The sequence below is a fragment of the Mastigoproctus giganteus genome, chromosome 6 (assembly GCF_048544385.1).
Source record: "Mastigoproctus giganteus isolate SK-2022 chromosome 6, ASM4854438v1, whole genome shotgun sequence".
NCBI classification, from domain to species: Eukaryota; Metazoa; Arthropoda; class Arachnida; order Uropygi; family Thelyphonidae; genus Mastigoproctus; species Mastigoproctus giganteus.
In genome coordinates this window covers 4,162,917-4,183,288 of record NC_143580.1, presented here as the reverse complement: position 1 = coordinate 4,183,288, position 20,372 = coordinate 4,162,917, and the positions used below count along the sequence as shown (strand labels likewise).

Sequence of the window (20,372 nt, the reverse complement as noted above, 5' to 3'; positions counted from 1 at the left end):
AGAACAGTTACTGCTGGCTGATGCAAGGGTAGTTTGCAAGAAAGTGGTTAAATTATGGATATCAATTTAGAAAAACCATGTCTATGACATTTTTCTCCAGGAAACCATATCAAAAATGTGAAATGGAGTGGAATGAGTTCATGAGAGAGGAATCATTGATTAAACCTAAGTCTTCTATTTTGGAGGGAGTCGAGGAGTTTTAGAAATACCTGCTTAAAATGTGGGAACAATATTCCTAAGGCAGATGTGAGATTTGTACACATTTAACAGGTAATAGGAATTTATTTTTCCTTCCAAGTAAATGAACCTACGTTTTGTCTGGAATTCTTGTGGTTTTGAACATAATTGTATACTCATCTTCAAAATAGCACAGGATAAAGTTTTTAGGAGGATTGAATTTGAATATTTTTAGGCTTTGGAAAATATTTTTTTCTGAGACTTTGTTTCTTATAAAACATGTAATAGAGCTGAAATTGCAAGCAATTTGTGTATTTCACATGTAAATTTTCATTTGCCTTAGTTTAGAGGAAAAAAAGAAACATTAGCATTAGTAGAGGCATATGATGCAAGAAAGCAAGCTTATGCAACATGAGCCAAAAAAAAATAAAAAAACCTCCCATTTCACCCCTCCATTCGTTCCAAATGCCTGTCCAGCTCAGCCTTAAATTTATTTAGGCTATCAACTTCCACAACAAAAGATGGAAGTCTGTTCCACCAATCAACTAAAGGCAAATTTCTGCACATCTATTCTACTATTGTCTTTCCTCAATTTGAATCTGTGCCCCCTCAGGCTAAAGGCAAATTTCTGCACATCTATTCTACAATCTTTCCTCAATTTGAATTGGGACCCCTCAGGTTCTTAATCTGAGCAAGCGAAAGAATTCCATCAGCATTCAGCTTGCTCAACCCATTCAAGACGTTATACACCTCAATCAGATCACCTCGCAGGTGCTTTCTCTCCAGGCACTGCAATTTGCAGAACTTAAGCCTTCCTACATAAGAGCACACCTTTGTTCCCCTCACCAATCTTGTTGCCCTTCTTTGTATTCGTTCTAGCAACTCTACATCCTTCCTAAAATGAGGCCTCCAGACCTGTACATAGTACTCTAGGTGTGGCCTGACCATTGCCTTGTATAATGGGATAATCACCTCCCTGTCCCTGCTTGAAAAATTCCTATAAATTATTGACAGGACTCCATGATCTGCCCTGGCAACCTATAGATGTGTGTTCTTTTACCAATAGAAATCAATAGATGTGTGTTCTTTTTCCTTTGTTAAACATATCAAAGTGATGCAGTAGCCTCTATAAAATTAGCAGTGATATGTTGAATAAATAAGTATTAAAAATGGCAGATATCTATAGAGGAAATATTATTACCGAATAAAAGTTTACCATTCCACTTTTATGTTAAATGTATTTCTGTTTTAGAAATATCACTCTAAATATTAATATTTTTATCTCATCAGATATGTTTTTCCTTAGTTTTAATAAATAATAATTGATTATTAATGATAGTAATATTGGCTGATTTATTCAATGATTAATTTTTAGGGTCCACCTGGAGAACCTGGACCATCAGGTGACATTGGGTCTCCAGGAGTTCCTGTAAGTATGCCTACTTTGATATTTTATTAAAATTCAGGCTAATAGGTTGTTGCTGTTTTAACATGATTATTTTTTTCTACACATTGTTTCTCTCCTTACTTTTTAATTTAGTTTTTTAATTTCATTTATTTACTTAATTCTATTTATAATATTAATTATAGCCCAACTAATATTTTGCTAGATCTTTGTTAATAATAAAAATAGCAAGACTGCATCTTGCTAATTTTAATATTAACTTAATCCTAGTTTTAACACACAAATCTGGTTATCATTAATATTTTCTTTTATTTAACTTTTATCTTCTAATTTTTTTATTTTATATTTAATATTTCCTTTTTTAAAATCTCGTTAGATACTTTATAACGTGTTTAACTGTGTTTTATGTCTAGTAGCATGACCTAAATCTATTCTAAATTATCTGTTCTAAGTCTCTACTTGTGCAGATTTAGAACAGATTAATCGCAAAAGTATATTAATTAGTATTAAGTAGTTACTTAATACTAATTAATATATTTTAGTATTAAGTGGTTACTTAATGGCACCTCCGTAGCCAGGTGGGCAGGAGCAGTAGTGCGTAGCACACGCTTCTTGATTAGACCGGGGTTCGAGCCCTTGACCGCCAAATACGGAGAATGCGGAATGTTAGGGAATGACCACCGTATATCCCCAGCCCGGATAAAGGGTGAGGGTTGGCATCAGGAAAAGCATCCGGCCGTAAAAATTACATAACAAAACAGTAAAAATGCTGACCCCCATATATAATGGGAAAAAGTGAGGACAAAAAAAAAAAAAAAAAAGTATTAAGTAGTTACTTATACTAATTAATTAGTATTAAGTTATTGTGTTGCATTCCTTTAGTTAATGATAATCAGTTAACATTTTAGAAACCTGTTGTGTGCTTAAATGAAATCTCATTTAATTTAATTGAGCTAACTTGAGGGAAAACATTTAAAATTTAAATCATATTTAAATGGTTAGGGCCTTCCAGGAGAATCAGGACTTCCAGGACCTGCAGGAAAAGAGGGACCCCCTGTAAGTTTAATTCACATCATTCTAAACTCTGCTGTACTTTTATTTTTGTTCTATTATGTCTAAAACTGTATCTGTAGTAATTTATAGCTTTATTGTTATAACTAATTGTTTCTTTGGAGAAGACAAATGGATGATGATGAATAGCAGTGTGGATAATTATACAAGAGCAACTAGAACTAAAATTATAATTTTTGAGATCCAGAAATATAGTGCAACTGCAATCTTGAACCTATGTTGATATGAATTTTTACTAATCTAAACCAGATTCTGGTTTGAATATATATTTTTTTTCCCAGTAATTAAAGTTTTTGTACTAAGTAGAGAGCCTGGAAATTTCTTGGAATACTACAAATCAGTCTTTGTACTATCAGTCAAAGGCTGGTAGTAGCTAGAAACATCAATTATATGCCATCTGTATATGCAGATGACATATAATTGATTAAAAGTTTTTCTATAATCTATCTTGATCAAGGGAAATTACAGCATTGCTATTCAGGAAACTTCTTGGTGTAATAGATGGTGAACATTGCAAAATTAAGAATGTTCTAGATAGTTGACAGTAAAAAGAGAACAGTTTTTTGTTGGCAGTGATTTTGTACTGCTGGTCATCAACTCTTTACTCAGTGAAGAGCGACTTAATAATGATTGGATTCAGTTTAGTTTTGCTGTGATTTGAATAACTGAATTACAGTATATGTATTTGTGTTTTAATTGTTATCAATGACCTATAATAGTAGTAATGGGAAGCAATTTTCCAATTGTCCTTTGCATTCCAAAAAAAAATGATCAAACTAATTCACATTGAAAATTGTCTTATTGTAAATATTACCTAGTAGTATGTCGTGTGATGTCCTTCTCAAGTTTAATTGCTTTAGTTCATGTTTAATATAATATAAATGGCAAACATAATGAATTATTTCATGCTGTTATCAGAGGAAGCTTTTAAGAAACAGCGAATCTGGGAAAGCAAAAACAGGAACACAGATTCTGTTGATTGTCCATTTGGTATTATTATAATTCTAAGCAAGGCTGATAATGACTGAGAAGGGGCTCCATGAAAGAAAAGATCATTATCCTGTATGGTCAAAGGTGCATACTCAGAAGATAGATAATGTCTGCTGTGTACTTTGAAAGGTTGTCGGTGAAGAAAATATTAACAGTATTAGAATGAGTGGTTAGAGTTGTCTGTTATTCTGGTAGATATTGCTGACACTTTATATTACATCATTAATGATTTTATATGATATTTAAACAAATTAGTTTTTCTTGTCAACTCAAAAGTGCATTTCTTTGAGTAGTCAGAGGGAATGCACTTTGTGATTACTGTGTGCTAGTAAAAAAGAGAGTGAGAGAGAATCTTTTATTGTACCACTTTCAATTGTGACAGTCACATGACTGGATTGTGTTTCAATGTCCCTTCACGGCCAAAAGGCCAGGGGCTAAAACTTATAGAGATGATAACAGGCAGATATATTACAGAAATAAATAAATTGCAATTAAGTGATATAGGACATAAAACAAATTAAATAAAATAACATCAAGTGACATAATACAGTAATAAGACGATACAATGACTTCCATAATGGCATTAGGTGACATAAAAATTACATTAAATGAAATAAAATTAAATAAATACTGGTGTAACGTAACATTTAGATTAAATTAACAAAATGATGCTTGAAAGTCCCAATTTTCATCTTTGCAGCTCGTGGGAGAAAACAGCATGAACAGAGGCAGTTGATACACACACACACCACTGGCTCCTTTCCCGGTATGCCCAGTAATTAATTGGAGCATTAAAGTGGCAAGTGCAGGGCATGTTGGCTTGGATGCGATGAAGAGAAGGCTTTTCATTTTGCAGACTGTCTGGACATTCCTCGACTATTCCTTACTGGAGAGAAGCTGGGATGAATTTGCATGTAACTAGATTGCTTTGAGGATGCACTCTGTCTATGCTGAGTGATTGGAGGGCATAGGATGTGTGGGATTCAGAATCCCCTTCCTATAGTGTTGGTTAACACTATAGGCAGTCTCCTTTGTTAACAGCAAATTTCTCTTGAGTTGGCATCGATGCCCTGGATTCTTCTGAGCATCTGGTAGGGTAGGAAGTGATCTGATAAGTGGAGGCATGAGTGAAAAGGGCAAATTGTTGAGGTGGCTCAGAGCTGGGCTCGTGGAATCCTCCAGCCACAGAGATCCCAGAATGAAGGAGATGTGATGAGACCAGTCAGCATCTTTATCGTGATTACCAGTCTCCTTTGTTCAGTGAGAGAGGGCAGCCAGGGAATTCCCAGGGCCAGGGCCATTTCAGTTGTATGTACTTGGGGGTATCCTGTGTTTGTAGGTTACCCACTTGAGGAGCCAACTCTGCTGCCCAGATGGGTTTTGTGTTCGCAGGTGCTGCTGCGAACCAGATTTCTGCTGCATAAAGTAGTGAGGGGTATATGATGGTCCTGACATATTTTGTTGCAGTAACCTTGTCTGAGATGTAATGAAGATGCTGCTTCGCTCTCCATTTCAGGTGTACCACTCACCTAATGAGTTTTTTGTTGTGATGGTTAAATGTCAGCTTTGTGTCAAAAACCATCGCCAAATTTAAATGATATGAAACAAAAAGTATGGATACCGCATTAATCTTTGTCAAGATAGTTGTGGGCTCTTTCTTCAAGGAGTAGAGCAGGCACTCAGACTTTGCTGGGTTGATATTAAGGCCAAATTGTTTGAGGTGGCCTACTAGTGCGAGGAGCACACTGTTGATTTCCTCTGTGATCATATTGGGGTTTGCATTTGTTTGGATGGTAGTCAGTATTTTTAAATCGTCAGCATAAGAAAATATATCTGGTCTCTGGATTATAAAAGGGGAGATAATGGCAGTAAAGAGGAGGCTGGAGAGGACTTTCCCTTGTGGTACTGTTTATCTTTGTATATTAGAAAGCATAAATAGCATTAGTTAACTGCCTCTGATTGCAATAAATGAAAGCAGTTAGAAGGTAAAAGTCTGTAAGTAATGAAATTTCACTAGACAAGTTTACGAAGTCATGAAAAGGAACAAAAGATTAAATAGAAAAGTGAAAATCATATGTTGGTTTGCTACATTCAGATGATCATGGGATCAGATTTTTCACTAATTGTGAAACATGTTATAAAAGTTTAATAAAATTTTCTTTTTTTTTATTTTGAAATTATCTGCTCTTGGATTATAAAAATTTTCAAGATATCTATATATATAAAAGAATATTTTGCTTTTTCACTTGCGCACTTTTTGCTTTCTTCAAGGCAAGGCTAACTGCTGTTGCATCATACTACGACAAAGTGATTGACAGGTCTGTCTCAAGGACGCTTTTACAAACTCTTAACTTTTTACAGTCTTTAAATTTTTCTATATATAAAAGAATTTTTATAGTGCTTTTGATTTTTAGAGTTCTACATGTCTCATGGCAATGATTCAATTTTTTTAAAAGTTGCTTCAGCTATTAGCAATATTGTTAATAATGGCAGTAATAGAAAAGAGAAAGATCATATCAAAAAGGCTGAGAAGAAAATAAAAGACCTTCAAAAATCTTGATATTGATGAAAACAAAGCGATTATTGAAAAATATAAAAATAATAAGGTAAAGGCTTCACAATTAAGAAAGGAATGATACAAAAAACAAAAGACTACTTTTATATCACAAGACTACATGTAGTGGAAATAAGGAAGAAATGTTTGGTTTGTGAACACGTCACAGGTGACAGAGCTGGATCGAAAGCATATATTTCACAAGATTCATATGTATTCAAACGAAGGGGAATATAACTTCATTTTTCAATGAATACAGTTTCCTGTGAAATTGGCTTTTAGTATGACAATAAACAAAAGTCAAGGTCAAGCATTATCTAAGGTTGGTGTTGACTTGACATCACCATGTTTTTCACATGGACAATTGAAAGCAGCTAAAAATCTCTTTGTATTAATGGAAAACGAATCAAAAATGCTGAAGAATGGGGTAGAGGGTTCCCCCTACTAAAAAAATTTAAAATATAAAAATATATAATTCAGGTTCGTGTGACACAAAGCAGAATGGAGTGTAATGACCTTCTGACTTGTGACATTTAAAAATTTATTTCAAAAATGTAAATGTTGATCTATTTTGTAATTCACTTTCAGATCTTAATTCACATTACAGTAGCTGGAATGGAGGAAGGGAAGGGGGAAGTGAGAGATGAGGGGGGAGGACTGCCCATAATTTCATTTATCTCATTTTTGAATTACCAAAGTGGTACAGTATATATTAGACTAATTTTAGCTGTAAAACATGAAATCATGGTCTCATAATCATTAATTATGATAAAAATATAAAACAGCATTGGATAAACCTCATATATGTTGGCATAGTTTTATGTCAACTTTCAGCTGTCATTACTTCTACTATAGAGGGGATTCTATAATGTTAATACTAAAATTCTGTAGTGCGTTTATGCATATACATAAATGTTCTGTCAAAATTAAAATAATTTTGTATTAAATTGACAAATTTAAATACATTATCCAAAAATTTTTTTGCTATTTATCAAAATATTTTCGAAATTTATCAAAAAATTTATTATCAAATGTATCAGTTTTTTTTGTATTAAAATTTTTTCAGTTTATGTATTAAATTTATGCAGCATGTATTAATTTTATTTATTTTTTTTCTTCTTTATTTACTTAATTTTTCTGTTTAGGGACCTTCCGGTCTTCCAGGTGAGAAAGGACCACCAGGCACCCAAGGTGCTCCAGGGTTTCCAGGAGACAGAGGACTTCCTGGATCTACTGTAAGTAAATTTTACATATTCAGTTTTCAGAGAACTGTGTCTATAACCATAATCTTACTTAGATTTTAAAATCTCATTTAAAAAACTCTCACATTACTAACTGAAATATAGATGCAAGGCTGCTCAAAAAAATATTGATAGTGCTTATGGTTTAACTCCTTTGATGTGTACTCCTTCAGCTACCTATTTTTCCCAATGTTTCTGTAATTGGTTGAAATTCTCAGAAAAGTAGTTTTTGAAATCACTAAAAGCTGCTTTGTTGTGTATTGTTTTATAGTTTTCATATCATTAGCAAATCTTTTCCCTTTTAGGATTTTTTTTCTAGTTTCAGGAAGAGAAAATAGTTGCATACTACTGCGGTTGAATGTTCAGGCTGTAGTACTTATAGAATATTGTATTTGGTCTAAAATTTCTGACAAAGGTACTGAGTGAGCAGGTGTGTGTGTGTGTGTGCGCGTTGCCATTTCTTATTTATTATTTTTGAGTATACAAAATTTATCCCCACAACAAAATGCTAGTAGGAATAGGGAAGATGATAAATGTGGTGATGTATCGAAGAGTTCAACTGCCCCCCCCTTTTGATTTTTGGTTGTTTACTCTGAAATTATTATTTCAGCTCACACTGCTATCACTTAATGATTTAAAATGTCACCTTTAATTAATTAATCAATTTAAGTTTTTGTGAAATTTAATATATATATGCAGTGTTAGGGATGTGGTACTATATCATAATGAAATTGGCTATAGACAACAATCTTACTGTTTTTTTTTTTTTTTTTTTTTTGATTTTAACAAATGTTATACACTTAAAATTTCTCTTGCAGCAATTTAAAATTTTATATTTCATAGGTGTACAAAAAAAAATAGCAAACAAAAAACATCCAGTTTCATAGTAATAGTAATAGAGGCATGTGATGCAAGAAAGCAAGCATATGAGCTTATGTAGCATCAGCCAAAAAAAAAAAAAATTATACAACCATTCCCTCTAAATGTTTGTCCAGTTCCTCCTTGAATTTATATAAGCTATCAACTTCCACAATGACAGATTGAAGTTTGTTCCAGCAGTTAACCACCCCCTGGCCAAAGGCAAATTTCTGCATATCTGTTCTACAACTGTCTTTCTTCAATTTGAATTATGCCCCCTCAGGTTCATAATCTGAGCAAGCAGAATTCAGAATTCAACGTGCTCAACCCGTTCAAGGCCTTATACAACTCAATCAGATCACCTCGCAGGTGCCTAGTCTCCAGACGCTGCAATTTGCAGAACTTAAGCCTCTCTTGGTAAGAGGATCCCTTCATTCCCCTCACCAATCTTGTTGCCCTTCACTGTACACACTCAAGCAAAACTACATCCTTCCTAAAATGAGGCCTCCAGACCTGTGTGCAGTACTCAAGGCATGGCCTGACCATTGCCCTATACAAAGGGATAATCCCTGCTAGCAAAATTCCTCTATATCATTGACAAAACCCCATGACCTGCTCTTCCAGCCTGTCTGCGTTGCTCAGAAAACTTCATATCTGACTGCACGATTACTCCCAGGTCGTTTTCATTTTCTACCATGTTAAGTGTAGTACCACACAATTGGTACGTTCCTCTGGGATTACTTCTACCCATATGCAGTACTTTGCATTTGTCAATGTTAAACTTCAGTTGCCACTTCTCAGCACATCTGCCCAAATTTTATAGATTCTGTTGCAGTAGCACACTGCCTGCAGTCAGTGTGCTACTGACTATAGACAGTGAAAATAGTCAGAATCACAGGCAGAAACAATACAGTTCACTCGTCTACTACCAAAAGTGTTCAGATTTAGATAAACATGATGATCACATTTGGATAAGCATACATTTTTATGAAAAAGTTAATATGGTGCATGGCCTTCTTTCAACTTAGTGATGGCACACATCAGTTGTGGAACCCTTTGAACTAGTTCCTTTTATTAGCAAAAAAAAGGAACTGGCCGAAAATATTCATTTGCATCTATTCCATCTTTAGTGCAATTGCCAGTTCAGCATAGAAAAGAAGCATATTGGCCATGCCCTGATTCAGCATTCCAGTTCTTCCAAAGGTTTTTGATGAGATTAATGCCTGGACTTGTTGGAGTATATTTTCCTCAAACCAGATTTTTATGTTGCTCACTATATGGAATGAAACATGGCTTCTGGGATCTGATCTTTGTTGTGATTTAAGAAATTTTTAAAGGCTTCTTCAGTTGGGGCTTAAATTAGCCCCAGCTGAAGTGGCACTGTAAAATTGAAGAGGTGCTATAAAACAAAACAATAGCATTAGATAAATACTATTGAAGAAATAGAAAAAACAGAAAATAAGGCGACAGTGCTTATTTTATAATAAATGTTACATATGCCTTGCTTCCTTAGTATTATTTTGCCATTTTATTATTGAAATGAGAGAATAATTCTAAGACACTAGAAAAAAAAAAAATACAGCAGACAGTGCTTACGATTATGAAGCTTCTCCTCCACAAACCAAACTAGTCAGCTGGTTAGCATTAGCATTAGTAAAGGCACATGATGCAAGAAAGCAAGCCTATATAGCATCAGCCAAAAAAAAAAAAAAAAAACACCCTTCTCATTTCACCAATCCACTCACTCCAAATGTTTGTCTAGTTCTGCCTTAAATCTGTTTAAGCTATCAACTTCTACGACAGATGGAAGTTTGTTCCAGCAAGCAACCACATGCTGGCTAAAGGCAAACTTCCTACAACTGTTTTTCCTCAATTCGAATTTATGCCCTCTCAGGTGATTATTCTGAGCAAGAGGAAGAATCCCATTGGCATTGAGCATGCTCAAACCATTCAAGGCTTTATGCACCTCTATCAGATCACCTCGCCAGTGCCTAGTCTCCAGACACTGTAATTTGCAAAACTTAAGCCTTTCTTCGTAAGCACAATCCTTTGTTCCATTCACTAATCTTGTTGCCCTTCTCTGTACTCGGTCCAGCAGCTCTACATCCCCTTCTTGAAATGAGGCCTCCAGACCTGTATACAGTACTCAAGGTGTGGCCTGACCATTGCCTTATACAAGGGAATAATCACCTCCTTATCCCTGCTAGAAGAATTCCTGTATATCATTGACAAGACACCATGAGCTACTCTTACAGACCGTCTGCACTGCTCAGAAAACTTCATATCTGCCTGCACAATTACTTCCAGGTCCTTTTCATTCTCTACCACTGTCAGTGTAGTACCACACAGTTGATACGTTACTCTGGGGTTACTGCTTCCCATATGCAGTACTTTACATTTGTCAATGTTAAGCTTCAGTTGCCACCTCTCAGCATATCTACTCAACTTTTCTAGATCCTGTTGCATCAGCATACTGTCATTAGTGTCATTAACAACCCTGCTGCCAGCTGCCAACCTTTGTATGATCTGCAAACTTGGATATTAATCCTGATATTCTCTTAGCATTGGTGTACACGCAAGTATACATGCACCTGTTCCTATTCTTAGCTACCCTAACATAGCCCATGTATTTACTTGTTCCGCAATGAATCCCAGCAGTCTCTGAAATATCCTGCATCTTGTTTTCCAGGTTTCTGCTCATTCCAATAGAAGCAGTGCAAGAATCACTATCACCTCTGCCAGTGGCTACTGTTAATCTATTAGTCCTTGTATCCCCTCAAACTAGCAGTTTTTCGACCCACCTAACACTGCCTCGATAGCATCAGCAAATATTCTTGCACCCTTTCTATTTAAGTGTATCCTATCCCTGTAGAAGCAATCTCTCCTGTTAACAAGTACAGACCAGGCTGAAAAAAATTCTACCCCTTGAGCCTTGCACAATCTTTCCAGGGCCGATTTGATCGAAGGCTCTCATCATATACTCCCTCCTATCGTGTCTGGGCAGAATTGCAGACACTTTCAAATTCAGCCCTAATTCATGCACTTTTTCAACAGTGACCTGTACTTGTTAAGTAATTCCACCGGTCTCCTAAAGTTAATATCATTAGTGCCACCATGTACAACAATATCACCTTTTGTGCCCATGCAGAATACGTTTCCCACTTCCCTGACAATAGATTTACCAACAACTACTAGTTCCTGTGGGACCAGAGCATTCTGTCTTGGGGATTCCCGCTGTGTTGCACAATGTTCAAGTGCAAGCTCTGGCATTGATGTGGTCATTAATGCCAGAGCTTGAGGGGCCACTCAATTTAGATCCTTCCAAGGCATCCACCCTGTCCTTCAAGCTCTCATATAGGCCCATAACAGCGTTTAGTTGTCGCCTGATTTCCTCACACTCTTTGCATCATGCACACACAAAGACATTCCCCTTGGCATTATCATGTCCCTGTCCCTGATTGCTCCATAAACATCAAACAAGCAGTGCATTTTAAAAGGCTGTGATTCATAGGACAACTGTCTCCCCCTCAGTTCTCCCCTGAGCTACAGCACTCCCATTAGCTTGAGCCTTTGCTGCTCTGGTCTGAGTCATGATTTAGATCCAATTTCAAATAAAATTTCAATTTCAATACAAAATTATAACCCTAAACTTATATCCCAATGCAGTTATAACACTGTACATATATATATTTTTTCAGTATTGAGTATTATCACCGAACTTCCGTATCTCCTATCACATTATAGGTATTAATTAATAATGTTATGTTTGTGAAATCTAAGTTGTTATATGTATTTAGTTAAAAAGTACAATTTAATTGAGTAATTCCTCTGCCAAAGTGACTAACGTCACTTTGGCAAAACAGTGACGTTAAGATTAATAAATTTTACTGATTAATTGATAATACTATAATAAGGTGCCTCCGTAGCCAGGTGGGAAGGGGCAGCAGTGCATAGCACACGCTTCTTGATTAGACCGGGGTTCGAGCCCGTCACCACCAAATACGGAGGATGCGGAAAGGTCAGGGAATGACCACCGCATATCCAGGAGCAATATGGCCTTAGTTGCTAATGCTCCTAAAAACCAAATAACAACGACAACAATACTATAATATACGAAGTTAACAGATTTCTAATACTGTGCTACGTGTTTCTCTATCTAGTTTTACCTTAAACCTTATGCTATCTAGTTCGGGATATACGTTGTATCATATAACAATGGCGGCAAGTTACAAACAGTAAATCTACAGACACTTAAGTATTAATTAACTTTCAAAATCACGCTATCAAAATTCAAAATAAATCAAGGAGCTTGTCTAGGTCTATAAGCTACTTATAGAAAATAATTTAATATAACAATTAAGTCAATAAAAGGCTAAATATAAATAAAAATTAATAATATAAATAAATGGTTAGGCCATTCCACAGATTTTAACCAGAATTACTAGTGTTGAAAACATAAGCAGACCAGTAGTATCCATCCTTTTAGGTGAATAAAGTAGCACAGCAGAAAGGTGTGTTACAGTGTTTACCTATAAGAAGGAAAATCCACAAAATTTATAGTGGATATTCAGATGTAAATGGAACTAACTTGAAATGGATATATCAGATACCAGCAGAAAAGAAGACTAATGCAAACAAACAAAGAAAAAATCCTAGAAATGATTGAATCGGCTTCTTTACCATAATAGCATAGGCACTGTAAATGCCTATGTTGGTGTTATGGTACCAACATAGGCACAGGAAATGGCGGATGTCCAATGGAAAAATGTAGTGATGTCATGGATAATAAAGGAAACAAAATTAACTTTATGTAATAAGAGTAGCTGCGAGGGGTTTCCGAAAAGTAAGGTAATGCATTTTTTCTCTCAATGATGTTTAATAATACGAAGTTGAAATTACACACCAAGAAATAAGTGAACATGCACTACTTCTCCACAAAGTCTCCAGTTTTATTGATTCACTTGTCCCAACAATGGATCAGTTTATCAATACCAGTACTGAAGAAGTCTGTGCCCACATGCAGTAACCAACATGGCACCGCCTGATGAACTTCCTCATCCATGGTGAAATGTTTTCCTGAAAGGTGTTTTTTCAGAGGGCCAAACAAATGAAAGTCTGAAGGTGCTAAGTCTGGGCTGTGGGGGGAAGGATGTGACAGAGTTCCCCAATGATTATGGCACAACCACTCACGAGTGGGGTGGGCAGTGTGTGGAGTTGCATTGTCATGCAACAAAATCATGCCGCTTGTCAGGAGTCCTGGTTGTTTGTGTTGAATGTTGGCTTTCAGTTTTTCCAATGTTACACAGTAAAGCTGTGCATTGATTGTTCCATCGGCAAAAATCCACCAACAGAATGCCTTCTTGATCCCAGAACACTGTGGCCATGACTTTTTGGACACTGGGAACAGTTTTGAATTTTTTGCACACAGGAGCTTGTGGATGTTTCCAGGTCATGGAGTCTTGTTTGCTCTCTCGGGTAAAGTGATGAACCCATGTTTCGTCTGCTGTGAATATGTGAGCGAGAAAATCCTCTCCTTCGTTGCTGTATCGCAACAGGTTCTCCAGACACATCTCCATGCGTTTTGCTTTGTCCTCCTCTGACAATTGTTAGGGCACCCAGCAGCAGCACACCTTTAGAAAGCCAAGGACATCATGAACAATTTTGTGAACAGTCGACTTACTCAAGTTCACTATTTGTGCAATTTCACACAGTTTCACTCGCCTGTTTTCAAGAACGATGCCCTTAATGCACAAAACGTTGAAGGCCTCACCACCAAATGTCGATCTTCAATGTCAACACAGCCTGCTTTAAATTCATTGCACCAAAAACACACCTGCTTCTTTGTCATCACCTTTTTTGTCATACACAGCAACCAGTTCACAGTGAATGTCACTTGGTGAAGACCCTTTTGCTTACAAAAAGCAAATAACTTCACGAACACCTGTTTTGGACCACACTCACACGGTAGCCGCCATTTTGCAACTGGAATCTGCTGTGAGGCGACAGTACTGCAACACTACTCTGGCAGTCTTTTTGAGTGTTATTAACAGGTCTATCTGTCCACTGCATTTCTCTCATTCCCTTTCACCATTATTAAGAAAAAAAAAATGTGTTACCTTACTTTTCCAAAACCCCTCATAATACAAGCATTTAGATTTTTCTGAGAATATTTTAGTTGTTTTAATATGAATAGTATCAAGTGTAATAAGTTATCAAAATTACCACAGAGTATGAAATCACCTAAGGTATTTTTAACAGCTTATTATTCTTAATTTATTGATAAAGACCTGGTAAGGAAAGGCTGGGTGAGTGAGGCTATGACATATGAAATTAGGGATTTCAAAATTACAGATGATTGTTTATTAAAAAAACTTTTGAGCCTAAAGGCCAGTAAGGCTCCTGGAGTTGATGGCATATATGCATTAATTGAGGGTGGTGGCTAGTAAGTGCATTGAATCATTGAGACTGATTATGAGGGCAACTTTGGACTGAGATTCCTTTGGATCATCAAAGTGTTGATGTGCTGCTAGTACATAAAGACAATTCTTAGAATGCAGTAAGTAACTGCAGAAGTGGTTAGTCTGACTTCAGTGGTAGGAAAATTATTGGTTTTAATCTTGGAATCAATGATGAAGCAAGCAGTCCAGGAACATTTGGATAGAAATAGCATTCTGAATGACACACGACATGGTTTTTTTAAGGTCAAATCATATTTAACTAATCTAGTTAGCTATTTTGACATTTTGACATATTATCCTGAGCTAGGTGTAGGGAATAATTTTGACATATTTTATTTGGATTTTTGCAAGTTTTTGACTAAGTCCATCCATCATGCGAGGTTACTGTATAAGCTGGAACATGTTGGAATCACGGGCAAGATTCTAAGAGATGAATTGCAGCATGGTTGCAGGGCAGGAGACAGAGGGTTGTGATTAATGGATAATCTTTAGATTGATGTCAGAAGTGGGATCCTCCAAAAATTGGTTCTTGGACCACTTGTTCTAATTTTCATTAATGATATTGATGAGGTGGATAGAGGCATGAAGTCAAAATTTGTAGATGATACAAAGACTATCCAAAATATCCCAAAGTGCTCCTTTTGAATGATTTAGACAGGCTGCAAGAATGGAAAATGCAGAAAAATGCAAGCTCTTACACTTGGGGAATAGCAGCCCCAAATGTATTGGGGCTGCAATTCCTCAAAGGGGATCTAAGAGTTATGATTCGGGCAGATATGTAGTCCTCCAGTCAATGTAAACAGGTGGCCAGGAAAGCCCATGGTATCCTATCACTGATTTTGTAGGAGACCTCATCTACAAAAAAAGACATCGAGCTTCTTAAAAAGAGTCCAAAGATGGGCAACTCCATATGGTGAGATCTGCAAAAGGGTAACCATATGAGGAAAGACTTTATGACTTTATATGGACTACACAGCTTGGCAACCAGACACCTTAGAGGGGACCTGGTTGAGGTCTATAAAGTCCTCAGATGGGGTTAGTAAAATGAAGGAAGATGAAATTTTTCCCCTTATAAAGGATTCCAGAACTAGGGACCATAATTCAAATTATGGGGGAAGAGGTTTAGACTGGATTTTAGGAAGTTTTCTTTTGGCCAGAGAGCTATTGATTCCTGAGTACATTACCTCTGCTGGTAGTTGAGGCTTAACAGTTTGAAAAAATTCAAAGGTCAACTGCATATTAATCTACACGAGGAGGGAAGCACTTAATTACTCTTTTTCTTATCTATCTACTTTTTATGTATTTTTTATTTTTTATATCTTCCTTTATAATTTTATTATTTTTTTGTGTGTGTGTGTATTATTATTATTATTTTATTCTTTTGTTGTTATTGTTGATTATTATTATTTTATTCTTTTGTTGTTATTGTTGATTATTTTTTTTTTATTTTTTTTTTTATGGTCCAGTGCATTAAAAGCCTATGGCTTCCTTGCAGTATGTGGCTAATACCAGTACTGACATCATTCTTATTATGTCAATATTGGTCTAAATCTAATCTAGGATAGCATTAAGCATATAGAATTTTGTCTCTTTGAAAACACATCAGTGTATTTTCAGAGACTGTTAGATATTTAACAGACTTGAATATTTTACACACCAATTTTGCATATAGAGCTGAATGCTTTTTGATGCTTTTAATTATTTTTTTATGACGTTCTGTATGTTAATTCATGATAATTGATTTTTAATAGGGTATTCCTGGACTTAAAGGTGACATTGGACCTCCTGGCCCTCCTGGTCCAACAGTAAATATCCAGTTTTTCTATCTGTTGATTTTTTAATCATAAACATTTGAAATCAGTGTAGCATTCCTTATTTATTCCTTGTTATAGATAAAGACCATACATCTTTATATTATATAAAAAATTTGGATTGGAATGCAGTTTTATTATTTACACTGAATTTGGAGTAGCTAAATTCAGTGCAAATGAATTTAAAATGAATTCTATTAAATGAATTTGTAATGTAATATTTTTTATTGAAAATACTACTAAGAGATTTTTGATATTCATATAATTTTTCTATTAGGGAGAGAAAGGATCAATGGGTCTACCAGGAGATCCTGGCCCACCAGGAGAAAAAGTAGGTACCTAATTCTGTTGTTCTTTAAGTTACAGTGCAACCTCAATATACCGCACTTGTTATACCACAGTTTCAAATATAACATGAGTGATCATGTACCCTGAGGGATATAAAAAAATACAATTAATAGCAAAACATGAGTTTCACAATAAACACTAGTAGAAGTAAACTTGCCTACCTGGCTAGCCGGGTGGGTAAAGTGCCTGCCTGGCAACCCAAAGGTCGCGGGTTCCAATCCCGCTTCGGGCTTGGATCAAAGTACTGCAAAAACCTTAGGAGGTGCATTACGGCCACAGAAGCCAATGCGCCAACAACTACCAAGAAAAAAAAAAAAAAAAAAAGAGTAAACTTTGTATCTCGTAAAGGAGGCTGTGCAAATCATTGCAGCTGGCTACTGCAATGGTTTGCAAAGTGTTGATAACTAAGTGTATTTTCTCTTTTGTGGTATGTTCTGTCATTTAGGCAATTAAATAAGTTGCTGCCTTTCCTCTTCCCTCTTAATGTAGATGTTCAGTTTCTTGTTTGTCTCACCTCACTTATAGATGTAATAAAAAACACATCAATGAAACATTAATTGTACATGGATCGCTCAAAAAACTAAACATTTAGCATTGAGAGGGAAGAGGAAAGTCAGCTACTGTACACTGAGTGGACAGAAATCATGGGATACCCACCTAGTAATGGGTAGGCCCACCTTTTGCCTGGATAAGGGTAGTCACATGGCGAGGCATTGAGTCCACTAGTTCACGAAAGCATTTCACAGGTATTTCCATCCATGCTTGCTGCACAGCTGTCCATGATTCTGTCACATTCCTGGATAGAGGATCCAAAGCTCGAAAGGACCTTTCCACAGCATCCCAAAGATGCTCCACAGGGTTCATGTCTGGTGAACGGGAAGGCCATTCCATGATGGCAAAATCTGCGGAATGCTCTTCAAACCATGTTCTAGTTACCATGGCTCTGTGGGGAGCTGCATTTTCCTGCTGGAAGAGTCCATTGCCCTGTGGGTGCATGATGACCATGAAGAGATGCAAATGGTCTGCAAGGATGGACATGCAACCTGGACCATTCAGAAATGCATCTAGATGTACCAGAGGTCCCAAGGTGTGCCAGTAGAACATGCCCCCAGACCATTTCCGACTGACCACCTGCCTGAACAGGCCCCGAGTGCCAAGCGAGTGACTAAAGCGATTCTATAGTGATTTGAAAGCAATTTTCTTAAAAGAGCGATTGATTGTAGTTGAACGTTAGTTTCTAATTTCCAAAGTTATATAATTTTGCTCTTCTAAAGTAAGAAGTCAGCTTACTCAACAGAAAGGAAAGCCACCTTTCTTCTTGTATATAAAACTAATCTACTAACGCACTAACACTAACAACCTTATCGCTTGGTCACTGGTGGCACCGCTCCTGCCTCCACGTGGCGGGGCTGGAAGCCTGGGAGGAGAAATCCACTCTCCCGGGACTAAAAGGAGCAACTATGGACAACACAAAACAGTCCTACTATGGATCTCTTGATCCAGATCCAAATAGACATGACGACCATGATAATTTGAATAAATCCCATGCTAAGAGACAAAAAAAAGAAGGGACAGATTTTTCTGCTCCTCTCTTCTTAATATTACATTCCTCCACAGACCAACCATTGAGTAAACTCTCCCCATTTTTGATTCAGAAATGTCTCGAAAATGTGGCTGGGCCTCCAAAAATGGTTCGGCGACTAAGATCTGGAGACCTATTAGTGGAGATGAGTGAACACAGACATGCTGAAAGACTCTTGAAAATATCTGCCTTTGGTGGAATTCCCACAAAGGTTACCCCACATGCTACCTTGAACTCCTCTAAAGGGGTAATATCTGAATGGGATCTTCTAAATGTATCAGAGGATGAACTTGTCTCTGAATTAAGCAATCAAAATGTAGTCCAGGCAAAAAGAATTGTCATCAAAAAAGATGGAGAGCCTGTCCCTACACGAACAGTCATATTGACATTTAAGTCACCAAATCTCCCCACAACTATAAAAGCTGGATATCTCAGATGCCATGTTCGACCGTACATTCCCAACCCAGTCTGGTGCTTTAAGTGCCAGAAATTTGGTCATTCGCAAACTGTGTGCAGAGGTATAGTCACTTGTGCTTCTTGTGGTTCAAAAGAACACACACATACAGACTGCAATAGTGAAACCCAAAACTGTCCTAACTGCCATGGAAATCATTCTGCCTTCTCTAAGGACTGTATCCAATGGAAAAGAGAGAAGAACATTCAGAAGTATAAAATAGAGAACAAAGTGTCATATCAAGAGGCAAAGAAACACTTTGCAATCCCTACTAAATCATCTACATACGCCTCAGTTACTAAACAGCTATGCACAATATCAACTCAGACTGACTGCTCTGTCCCTCCGAATATCTCTATATCTGGTTGGGCAAAATCATTACTTACTTCATTAAAAGAACCATCTCCCTCAAAATATGCAACCCAAGAAGTAAATACGCCGGTAACAATACCTCCAGATAAGAATATCAATCAGCAACCAAAAGTACAAACTAAGAGCGCTGAAAGAACTGATGCACACACATTCAGATCTGATACCATGGACACTGATGAAAAAGCAGATGAAGATGACACATTTCTTGAAATTCATCCAGAAGGTGACATTGACACAAGCAGACCAGTCTTCTCAAAGAAGGATAAAGGAAAAATAGACAGGCGTAAGCAAACTACCTCACGCAAGTCAGCAGACACTAGCTAAAACCAAACAATGGATACAGTTATACAATGGAATTGTCGTGGGCTCCGTGCTAACCTTGACGACTTTTACGATCTCCTATCTGAATACAAGCCTGTTGCACTATGCATTCAAGAGACAAATCTCACAAATGCAATATCTATGAAAATTAAGCATTACAATATGTATAGAAAAGATAGAAACTCATCTATTTTAGCTCATGGAGGAGTCGCACTCATAGTGAATTCCTCGGTACCCTCTAGACCTATATCCCTGCAAACTTCTTTAGAGGCAATTGCTGTCCGTGTCACCTTCGGAATCACAATAACATTAGTTTCATTGTATCTATCACCAAATCATACATACACCTTTGCTGATTTAGATAATTTAGTAATGCAAATTCCTGCTCCCTTTTGTATTATGGGTGACTGGAATGGCCATCACCCGCTATGGGGTTCTCAACATCTTGACTCCAGAGGACAGATAATTGAAAAAATTTTAGACAAACATAACCTGACAATTTTAAACACTGGTGCTCACACATATGTGCATTTACCATCTGGCTCAACCTCTGCTATTGATCTTTCTATATGCTCTCCAGTGATATTTCCTCTCATAGACTGGACCGTTACTAATAACCCTCGCGGTAGCGATCACTTTCCTGTCATCTGTACTTTCTGTATAAGTTCTACTCCTCAGAGTAACATTAGGACAACCTGGAAATTTACTAAGGCGAACTGGATTAAATACC

General features: G+C 36.6%; 1 protein-coding gene across 1 annotated transcript in view; it reads left to right on the top strand.

Moving 5' to 3' along the window:
• The window catches only part of LOC150083829 (uncharacterized), a 607,249-nt gene that overhangs the window by 364,370 nt on the left and 222,507 nt on the right, over window positions 1–20,372 (top strand). The window contains exons 34-38 of the mRNA XM_090375392.1: window positions 1,553–1,606; window positions 2,585–2,638; window positions 7,343–7,432; window positions 16,506–16,559; window positions 16,843–16,896. Of these exons, the coding sequence (XP_090231518.1) occupies window positions 1,553–1,606; window positions 2,585–2,638; window positions 7,343–7,432; window positions 16,506–16,559; window positions 16,843–16,896 (306 nt within the window). The remainder of the gene's footprint in view (window positions 1–1,552; window positions 1,607–2,584; window positions 2,639–7,342; window positions 7,433–16,505; window positions 16,560–16,842; window positions 16,897–20,372) is intronic.